We start from the raw sequence: 11,594 nt of genomic DNA, 5'->3' as shown, positions 1-11,594 counted from the left end.
TGTGATGTTTTATGTGTTGTTTACTGTTTACTGCTGCCCTCTCGGCCAGGTCCCCCTTGAAAAAGAGATATTTAATCTCAATGGGATTTTACCTGTTTAAATAAAAGCTAAATAAAAATATAAAGGAGGAACATAACCAGAGTGCATTGAGCTGAGTTAGTGCTATGATCTTCACCGTGTCATAAAAGTACCTTACTTGGATCCCCTCCCGGCCAAAAGTTGACCGTTATTGCAGAAGGAGAGAAGTTTGCAGCGCTGAGGAGAGTTAGTTGAAGTGAGCAGCACAGAAAGTGGTACAGCCCATGTGGAGGCAGGAAGCCTGCGAGAGAGAGGCAGTCAGTCAGTCTTGCTGGGACACTCGCTCATACAACACAGTCCATTCCTCGGAGCCATGGAGAGAGAACCCTCGCTCGGACTGCGACTTTTCACAGCGCTCGTCGTCTTTTACGGACTCACCGGTGAGTTGTTGAGTCAGACCTTTTTCTTTGTTTCTAGAACTTGTGTGTTTTTTTTTTCTTCGCCACCGCCGCGTCTTGACCGGCGAGTCGTGGCTGCTAGCTTAAGCTAACATAAGAGTTTCTCTCTCCATGCCTATGTTAATCATCACCATAGCAGTGCTAACTTGCCTCGCTTTTTGCCAAACTTTCTCCACTGGGGTCGTTCTGCTGCTCTCCTATCTTCCAGGGATGCCACATTGCTTCGCCTTTACAGCAGTTGTCTCCGACTAACGGGACGCGGTCGGTACCAGTTCGTAGGCGGTACCAAAACACTCACAGAAAAATCAATGGACACAGTTTTTTTTTTTTTTTACACATTTCTTAAATTTATTTTATTAATAACTTGGTCAAAAAAAGTGAAATGAGTTATACCTGTATAGTGTTTTTTTTCTTTTACCTACAAGGACATCAGAGCATCCATCCATCTTCGTCCGCTTATCCGAGGTCGGGTCGCGGGGGCAGCAGCCTAAGCAGGGAAGCCCAGACTTCCCTCTCCCCAGCCACTTCGTCTAGCTCTTTCCAGGGGATCCTGAGGGGTCCCCAGGCCAGCCAAGACATAGTCTTCCTAACGTGTCCTGGGTCTTCCCCGTGGCCTCTTACCGGTTGGACGTGCTCTAAACACCTCCCTAGGGAGGCGTTCGGGTGGCATCCTGACCAGATGCCCAAACCACCTCATCTGGCTCCTCTCGATGTGGAGGAGCAGCGGCTTTACTTTGAGTTTGTCCCGGATGGCAGAGCTTCTCACCCTATCTCTAAGGGAGAGCCCCGCCACCCAGCGGAGGAAACTCATTTCGGCCGCTTGTACCCGTGATCTTATCCTTTCGGTCATGACCCAAAGCTCATGGCCATAGGTGAGAATGGGAACGTAGATCGACCGGTAAATTGAGCGCTTTGCCTTCCGGCTCAGCTCCTTCTTCACCACAACGGATGGGATCGGATTTTTACATATTTCTTGAATTTATTTAATTAATAACTTGGTCAAAAAAAAAGTTAAATGGGTTGTACCTGTATAGTGTTTTTTTCTTTTACCTTTAAGGTACTCAGAGCATCCATCCATCCATCCATCTTCTTCCGCTTATCCGTGGTCGGGTCGCGGGGGCAGCAGCCTAAGCAGAAAACCCCAGACTTCCCTCCCCCCAGTCACTTCGTCCAGCTCTTCCCGGGGGATCCCGAGGCGTTCCCAGGCCAGCCGGGAGACATAGTCTTCCCAACGTGTCCTGGGTCTTCTCCGTGGCCTCCTACCTGTTGGACATGCTCTAAACACCTCCCTAAGGAGGGGTTCGGGTGGCATCCTGACCAGATGCCCGAACCACCTCATTTGGCTCCTCTCGATGTGGAGGAGCAGCGGCTTAACTTTGAGTTCCTCCCGGATGGCAGAGCTTCTCACCCTATTTCTAAGGGAGAGCCCTGCCACACGGCGGAGGAAACTAATTTCGGCCGCTTGTACCCGTGATCTTATCCTTTCGGTCATGACCCAAAGCTCATGACCATAGGTGAGGATGGGAACGTAGATCGACCGGTAAATTGAGAGCTTTGCCTTCCGGCTCAGCTCCTTCTTCACCACAACGGATCGGTACAACGTCCGCATTACTGAAAACGCCGCACCGATCCGCCTGTCGATCTCACGATCCACTCTTCCTTCACTCATGAACAAGACTCCTAGGTACTTGAACTCCTCCACTTTGGGCAGGGTCTCCTCCCCAACCCGGAGATGGCATTCCACCCTTTTCCGGGCGAGAACCATGTCGCATCACACTCGGCTGTGAACCGATCCAGTGAGAGCTGACGATCCCGGCCAGATGAAGCCATCAGAACCACATCATCTGCAAAAAGCAGAGACTTAATCGTGCGGCCACCAAACCGGAACCCCTCAACGCCTTGACTGCGCCTAGAAATTCTGTCCATAAAAGTTATGAACAGAATACTCAGAGCACGTTGACACTGTTTCCACATTCATCCATTTTGATTAATTGATTGATTGATTGATTGATACTTTTATTAGTAGATTGCACAGTTCAGTAAATATTCCGTACAATTGACCACTAAATGGTAACACCCGAATACGTTTTTCAACTTGTTTAAGTCAGGGTCCACGTTAATAAATTCATGGTACAAATATATACTATCAGCATAATACAGTCATCACACAAGTTAATCATCGTAGTATATACATTGAATTATTTACATTATTTACAATCCGGGGGGTGGGATGAGGAGCTGTGGTTGATATCAGTACTTCAGTCATCAACAATTGCATCAACAGGGAAATGGAACTTGAAACAGTGTAAGTCTTACTTAGTAGGATATGTACAGCGAGCAGAGAACATAGTGAGTTCAGATAGCATAAGAACAAGTAAATACATTGGAAGTACATTTGATTATTTACATTAGGTTATTTACAATCCAGGGAGATGGAACACACGCTAACCACCACCCATAAGAAGCAAGGGTGAAGTGTCTTGCTTAAACACAATGGATCAGACTAGGTAAAAGCTGGGGATTGAACCAGGAACCCATATACTTGTATAGTGTTTTGTTTTGTTTTTACCTTCAAGGTCCTCAAAGCGAGTTGACACTATTTCCATTAGGGGTGTGGGAAAAAATCGATTCGAATTTTAATCGTGATTGTCACGTTGTGCGATTCAGAATCGATTCTCATTTTTAAAAAATCTATTTTTTTTCTTTTATCCAACCAAACAATGCAATCCAATTCCAAAACCAAACCTGACCCAGCAACACTCAGAACTGCGATAAACAGAGCAATTGAGAGAAGACAAGATAAAAAAAAAAGAACAATAGTGTCACAGTGGCTTACACTTGCATCGCATCTCATAAGCTTGACAACACACTGTGTCCAATATTTTCACAAAGATAAAATAAGTCATATTTTTGGTTCGTTTAATAGTTAAAACAAATTTACATTATTGCAATCCGTTTATAAAACATTGTCCTTTACAATTGTAAAAGCTTTTTACAAAAATGTACTACTCTGCTTGCATGTCATCAGACTGGGGTAGATCCTGCTGAAATCCTATGTATTGAATGAATAGAGAATCCTTTTAAATCGGAAAATAATAATTTTTGAATCGAGAATCGTGTTGAATTGAAAAAAAAAAAATCAATTTTGAATCGAATCGTGACCCCAAGAATCGATATTGAATCAAAGATTTGCAGCCCTAATTTCCATATTCACCCATTTACACACGTTAACCACCACCTATCAGGAGCAAGGGTGAAGTGTCTTGCTCAAGGACACAATAGACCTGAGTAAATAGAAGCTAGGGATTGAACCAGGAACCCTCAGGTCGCTGGCACGGCCACTCTCCCAACCGCGCCAAATGTAAATGCAGTTTCTTTTTTATCAGTGGTATCCAACAGGGTTTGTACGGGTGCTTAAAAACCTTGAAAATGTTTGGGTTTTAATGTTGGGTTTCCAAGGTTTGAAAAATGCTTGAATTTGGGTTGAAGTGCTTTTAAATGCTTGGAAATGCTCATCATATTTCTCGGCAGTCTGACTCAATAGGCTAGTAACAAAATTGGCTAAATTAAAATAAGTTTCCTTAAAAATGAAAGCTACACGCTTCATCTGTTGGCTTTGCACGAGCCCTTACATTAGGTTTTTGTCATGCCAATACGGCTCTGTGTTGCCCACAAGAGGACTGTGGTGCATTGGTTTATCATGCCGGGATGTTGTCGTTTGGGAATACTGTGGTTTCTTTCTTATCAGTCGTATCCAACAGGGTTCGTACAGGTGCTTAAAAACCTTGAAAATGTTTTGGTTTTAATGTTGTATTTTCAAGGTTTGAAAAATGCTTGAATTTTGGGTGAAGTGCTTGTAAATGCTTGGAAATGCTCATATTTCTCGGCAGTCTGACTCAATAGGCTAGTAATAAAATTGGCAAAAATTAAAATAATTTTCCTTAAAAATGAAAGCTACACGCTTCATCTGTTGGCTTTGCACGAGCCCTTACATTAGGTTTTTGTCATGCCAATACGGCTCTGTGTCGCCCCCAAGAGGACTGTGGTGCATCAGTCCATCATGCCGGTGGTTGTCGTTTGGGAATACTGCGGTTTCTTTCTTATCAGTATTATCCAACAGGGTTTATATGGGTGCTTAAAAACCTTAAAAATGCTTGGGTTTTAATGTTGTGTTTTCAAAGTTTGAAGAATGCTTGGTTTTTGGGTGAAGTACTTGTAAATGCTTGGAAATGCTCATCATATTTCTCGGCAGTCTGACTCAATAGGCCGGTAATAAAATGGGGAAAAATAAAATAAGTGTCCTTAAAAATGATAGCCACACACTTGATCTGTTGGCTTTGCACAAGCCCTTACATTAGGTTGTTGTCATGCCAATAAGGCTCTGTGTCGCCCTCAAGAGGACTGTGGTGCATTGGTCCATCATGCCGGGCGGTTGTCGTTCGGGAATACTGCGGTTTCTTTCTTATCAGTATTACCCAACAGGGTTCGTACGGGTGCTTAAAAACCTTGAAAATGCTTGGGTTTTAATGTTGTGTTTTCAAGGTTTCAAAAATGCTTGGATTTTGGGTTAAGTGCTTGTAAATGCTTGAAAATGCTCATCATATTTCTCGGCAGTCTGACTCAACAGACTAATTATAAACTGAAAAAAAAAAAAAAAAGTTTCCTGTAAAATGAAAGCTACACGCTTGATCTGTTGGCTTTGCACGAGCCCTTACATTAGGTTGTTGTCATGCCACAGCCGTATATACAGCTCTGTGTCGCCTCCAAGAGGACAGTGATGCATCCGGGGTAGAGCGGCCGTGCCAGAAACCTGAGGGTTCCAAGTTCGCTCCGCACCTCTTGACATCCTAATCGCTGCCGTTGTGTCCTTGGGCAGGACACTTCACCCTTGCCCCCAGTGCCGCTCACACTGGTGAATGAATAACGGGTGGTGGTCGGAGGGGCGGTAACCGCAAATTGACAGTCCCGCTTCCATCAGTCTACCCCAGGGCAGCTGGGGTAGACTGACGGGCTCAAAAAGGTAACACTGAATTAGTAATCTTTCTCTTGATTTTAATCATATTCAGTAATTAAATCTAACCTACTTACAGTTTACATCCTTTTGAAATGATATAAAAACCTTGTTAATTAAAACAAATCATGGCATAGGTTAGGTTGATCACAAAAACAAATATTAAGGCATATTAGTAACAGAACATGTCTATAGATTGTCCTTTAATTAAACAATACCTTATATTATTTAATTATTTACACCATGTATTTTGTGTCCCTACATGTTTGCGTTTACAAGTACTTGCATGCTATCTGTATCACATGCACAAGAGCAATCAAATTCAATTAAATGACTCCTCTTTATTTTGATTTAATTGATTATTTTTGGGCCGTGCGATGAGTTGGCGACTTGTCCAGTGTGTACATCACCTTCCGCCCGAATGCAACTGAAATAGGCTCCAGCGACCCGCCGTGGCCCCAAAATGGACAAGCGGTAAAAAATGGATGGATGGATGGATGGATTATTTTGGAGTCTTTGTATTACCTTCTATCATGAAAGGTGGTGGTTAAGACCTATAACTGTGGAGGAACGATTGCAATATCAGTCACCCATGACAACAAAGAAATCTAAATTCAGTCTGAAATAAGTACGAGAGCTCCTTATACGGTTTTATAAGTTACAGGCATGCTAAAGCGCCAAATCCCTATTTGTGTCGAATGCGGGGGACTTGTTCTTTGTGCCGTCAATTTGGATTCAAGTTAAAAGGACTGATCCAGAACTTTCCAAAACGGCACCGTTGTTGACATTCTAATCTAATTACGTACATAGGGAATTTCGGCACTGGACAATACCATAACATACAAACCCCGTTTCCATATGAGTTGGGAAATTGTGTTAGATTTAAATATAAACGGAATACAATGATTTGCAAATCCTTTTCAACCCATATTCAGTTGAATGCACTACAAAGACAAGATATTTGATGTTCGAACTCATAAACTTAATTTTTTTTTGCAAATAATAATTAACTTAGAATTTCATGGCTGCAACACGTGCCAAAGTAGTTGGGAAAGGGCATGTTCACCACTGTGTTACATCACATTTTCTTTTAAAAACACTTTATAAACGTTTGGGAACTGAGGAAACTATTTGTTGAAGCTTTGAAAGTGGAATTATTTACCATTCTTGCTTGATGTACAGCTTAAGTTGTTCAAATGTCTGGGGTCTTGTTGTCGTATTTCACGCTTCATAATGCGCCACACTTTTTCGATGGGAGACATGTCTGGAGTGCAGGCGGGCCAGGAAAGTACCCCCATTCTTTTACTATGATTCCACGTGGTTGTAACACGTGGCTTGGCATTGTTTTGCTGAAATAAGCAGGAGCGTCCATGATAATGTTGCTTGGGTAACTTACACAGATAGATGTAAGTTACAGATCTTGGCTTTTGAATTTTGCGCCTATAACAATCCGGATGGTTATGTTCCTCTTTGTTCGGGAGGACACCACATCCAAAAACAGTTTGAAATGTGAACTCGTCAGACCACAGAACACTTTTCCACTTTCCATCAGTCCATCTTAGATGAGCTCTGGCCCAGCAAAGCCGGCGGTGTTCCTTTGTGTTGTTGATAAATGGCCTTCGCTTTGCATAGTAGAGTTTTAACTTGCACTTACAGATGTAGCGACCAACTGTAGTTACTGACAGAGGTTTTATGAAGTGTTCCTGAGCCCATGTGGTGATATCCTTCACACACTGATGTCGGTTTTTGCTGCAGTACCGCCTGAGGGATCAAAGGTCCCTAATATCATCGCTTAGGTGTAGTGATTTCTCCAGATTCTCTGAACCTTTTAAAAATTTTACGGACCGTAGATGGTAAAATCCCTAAATTCCTTGCAATAGCTTTTTGAGAAATGTTGTTCTAAAACTGTTCGACAATTTGCTTACAAATTGGTGACCCTCGTCCCATCTTTGTTTGTGAATGACTTAGCATTTCATGGAATATGTTTTTATACCCAACCATGGCACCCACCTGTTCCCAATTAGCCTGCACACCTGTGGGATGTTCCAAATAAATGTTTGATGAGCATTCCTCAACTTTATCAGTATTTATTGCCACCTTTCCCAACTTCTTTGTCACGTTTTGCTGGCATCAAATTCTAAAGTTAATGATTATTTGCAACAACAAAAAAATGTTTATCAGTTTGAACATCAATATGTTGTCTTTCTAGCATATTCAACTGAATATGGGTTGAAAAATCATTTGCAAATCACTTTATTCCGTTTATATTTACATCCAACACAATTTCCCAACTCATATGGAAACGGGGTTTGTATGGTTTTTTTTTTTGTTTTCAGTGATGTTAATGTGCCAAATCCTGTTTTGTTTTTGTTGTTCCGTCATATTGGATTAAGGTTGAAAGGAACGATCCTGAACTTTCCACAATGGTACTGTTGTTGCAATTCACATCTAATTATGTAGGATTTTTGGTGTTGACGGTTACCAAAACAAGACTGCCCTGCAAAATGCAAGGTTAAAAACACACTGTGCCTTTTCACTCATGCAGTTCCTACAACGCTATTATCGTCTTCCTGCTGGAAAATGAATTCTATACTCGCATGAGTCGCACACAATGATGATTTAGTAATAAATGTACGTTTTGTTTGGTGCTTCTGTTTAATATTTAGTCCTTTGTTTTTGGTGCATGTCAGAAGCATTAGTCTACCATGAGGTGTGGACTTAAGTGTTCCTCTCACTCCAGTCAAGTCGGTCCATGGACTCAAAAATATGTGGAACTACTGTTTGAGCGTAAGGAGTTAGCGTTCATCCTAAAGAGTGATGGTCCCTCAAAAAAACTTAAGTGAAATTAGACAGAAATGGGAATAAAATATGAAGTTTGCTAGTTTGAATGCTAGGATGCAAATGGTTTGACTGACTGAGGGAAGGCAGCACAGACTCCTCTGCTTCAGGCGTGGAGGATGGCAGGGGGAAATGAAGACCCACTCCGGGGGAGGCACTGCAGTCGCAGAGTCTCTGGAAGTATTGACCTGGAGTTGGGCTGAACGCCAGCTGGAGATTCACCCCCTCCTTCCTTCTCCTTTTCATACTTTGTCCCAAGTGGTGCAGCCTGGGGGGGGTTTGTTCCTACATCCCCGGTCCTAAACTGGAATTACCAGACACAACCAAAGGGGTACAATGTCTGATTGATGTCTGTCTGAATGCTTTTAGGCTACTGAAACTTGACAACCAAAAAGAAGAAACAAAAAGGTTGAAATCCAAAATGTATGGTATGTGTGCACGACACGTATGTTTCCCTAGGTACATCTGCACAATGATGTCACTAATGAACATGTGTATTATTGTGCTTGTAGTCTGCACTGCTGTAAAACTGCACTATGACAGACTAAAAAGGTGTGTGTCATACTTGGGTGACCTTATTTAGCTACATAAGATGTGGGAAATGTTGTAGTTTACCACTGCTGCCTAGACGACCTGCCACAGAATTGAAAAAAAAAATTAACCACGTGACCATTTTTGATTATAAACAAAGCAAGTTTGTTGTTCCCCCATGAAAAGAGATGGGAGTGACGAGATTGATCCCTAAACGGGCAGCCAAAGACCTCAAAACGGGAAGAAAATGCTGTAAGAAAAGAAGTCAGGACCATTTTAGATGTTAAACTAACCCCCATTGTTGTGCATACCATATTAGTATGCACATTTTAATTAAGTCTGCAACACAAACTGATTGAAAGTGAATCGTGTGAGGTTCCGTTGGGTGGCCAAATTAGCAGCTCAATACATAAGCATCCCCTCCACTTTGGCACCTATGAGGGCAATTAAATAACACTTGTTTGTATTTTAAAATATAAATGTGAAAATGTGTGTTGAATCTAAAATTCACACAAAACAATCAGGTGTTTTTTTTTAGTTCCTAAAATGACTCTTTATTAGTTGTAGCAGCACAACATACCCAGTTTTTATAGTCTTGACACGTTCTGCATATTTGAGGCCACCATTTGACAGCAAAACTACATGTAATATTCTTAGACAAATACTTTGGATTCGATGAAACCACTTTTATATTGCTGCGTTTGTCAAAGACATTTACTGTCAGACTGCAATTTACACTTCCCAGCAGCATAAAGTAAGGAATTTCCTGATTACATGTGTTTGTCCCTGATCCATAAACCTTTCACAATGTGCCATACCACGCTCACGTATTTAAATAGTGATTACATTTATGGAATCAAGTTGTTTGATTGTTAGATGTTTGTTGGTATTGTCTAGACCCTTACCACGATTGTCATGTGTGCATACTGCATAGCATACCTTACCTTGTTTTCAGCATGTAACCACAAAATTTGGCATTTAAATCCGCAAACTTTGCTTCCAAACAAGTTATAGCTCATAGTCCATCCATCCATCCAGTTTCTACCGCTTGTCCCTTTCAGGATCGCGGGGGGTACTGGAGCCTAACTCAGCTTCAATCGTGCACATTTTATTTTGACCAGATAGTTCCCCTAGCACCTAGATTGATACATGATTAGGTTTGGGGGACTCAAACTGAACTGCAAAACTCGCCTGGTGTTGTGTTTTGGAACAGAAACCTCCCTAATGGTTGGAGCCTCTGTTGCAGAGGCTGTTGTACAGTAAGCAAGGCAGACAGAATCAGTTTAACTTGACACTGTCATTTTCAAGCTCCTTGCGGCTGGGATTGGGGTTGTTTGAGTCGCAAAGTGGGGATCGATGCTAGTGAGGGCGGGGTCTAAAGCTGTGAGGTCTTTTAATTGAAGACCGTAGGGCGGTTTGGTCTTGTCATGCAACATAATTCACATCTAAATAAATATTACAGTAATTGAGCCACTGAAATTACAGGATTGAAACAGAAATAGATTTTTAGAGGGCAGCACAGCGACAGAGCAAATTCATTAAGGATTTACTGTAGTTTGATGTGCGTTAATAAAAAGCATTTTTTCAAAGTTTTTATGCTTATGTTGTACGGATTGTACAGATATACATTTATAGAAACTGGTTTTAATTATTTTGATAGCTGAATTGTTATTTGAAGCAAATGTTAATAATTTCAGACTGCAGAAAAATCTTAGTCCAGAAGAAATGATCTACTTTATATTATGTTAATCATTAAACTTTGGTGCAGCAGTAAGAGGCTCAAGTTTGAGACTCTGAGCTAAACTTTTTGACATTTTTATGCATTTACTGGCTCTTAAATATGGATTCTTGCTTAAAAATTATAAGCATGTCAACAAGGGAAAATTCCAGACAGTTGGTATTGTCGTTTGAAATTTTAATTATCGTAAAATCGTAATTGATTAACGCAAGTTAAAAACACTTTATTAGCTGAAATGCTAGCATCATTACAAGACACACTAACGTTTTGTAATTAAATCTGGTTAAAAATTTCAGTGGGCCATTAAGTACTTTTTAAGCACCTTCAACAATAACTTAATAGTAATGATAACTGTGATCATTTTGGCCACTATAACCGTGATGTGAAATTTTTGTATCGTTATTTCTCCAATATCAACATATGAAGACTTGCTCTAAAGATAACCAAGTTAAAAAAGGAGAGGGTGCTAGCTTTTCTAGCCAGGGTAACCTCCCTCCATGCACTTTAATCAGTTAGTTTTGCATACATACAGTATACAGTATGACAATAAAATATTGTTTTTTAGTCCAAACTGGCCCTGCACCAAATATCACTCGTCCTGTTAACCCTTTGTTTTGTTCTAGCAAGCCTACTATCTATTGAATCCTGAGACTTTGCAGTGTGTTTGTATTAGCATTTTCCTGACACTGTGCCTAAATATAGGTAGTTTTCAGAAATGTGTAACACTGACAAAAGAAATAGACCACTAACAAATATTTATTGCCGAGGATGCATTTTCTCTATATGATAGGGATTTCAGATCTATCATTGATTGATTGATTGATACTTTTATTAGTAGATTGCACAGTACAGTACATATTCCGTACAATTGACCACTAAATGGTAACACCCGAAAGAGTTTTTCAACTTGTTTAAGTCGGGGTCCACGTTAATCAATTCATCAAATTATGCTATCAACTTCTGCATTATTGCGTATCTTTTAAGACTCTCATCCCTGCAC

General features: G+C 41.0%; 1 protein-coding gene across 1 annotated transcript in view; it reads left to right on the top strand.

Annotated features, from left to right (window-relative positions):
* Positions 1 to 272: 272 nt before the first annotated feature.
* Positions 273 to 11,594, top strand: part of nectin3a (nectin cell adhesion molecule 3a) — a 54,158-nt gene continuing 42,836 nt past the window's right edge. The window contains exon 1 of the mRNA XM_061877341.1: positions 273 to 458. Within this exon, the coding sequence (XP_061733325.1) occupies positions 392 to 458 (67 nt within the window). The 5' untranslated portion in view covers positions 273 to 391. The remainder of the gene's footprint in view (positions 459 to 11,594) is intronic.

The sequence above is a fragment of the Nerophis ophidion genome, linkage group LG18, assembly GCF_033978795.1.
Source record: "Nerophis ophidion isolate RoL-2023_Sa linkage group LG18, RoL_Noph_v1.0, whole genome shotgun sequence".
In the NCBI taxonomy this organism is placed as follows: Eukaryota; Metazoa; Chordata; class Actinopteri; order Syngnathiformes; family Syngnathidae; genus Nerophis; species Nerophis ophidion.
The sequence above is the reverse complement of the archived record's forward strand: the minus strand, read 5'-3'. Positions and strand labels throughout refer to the sequence as shown.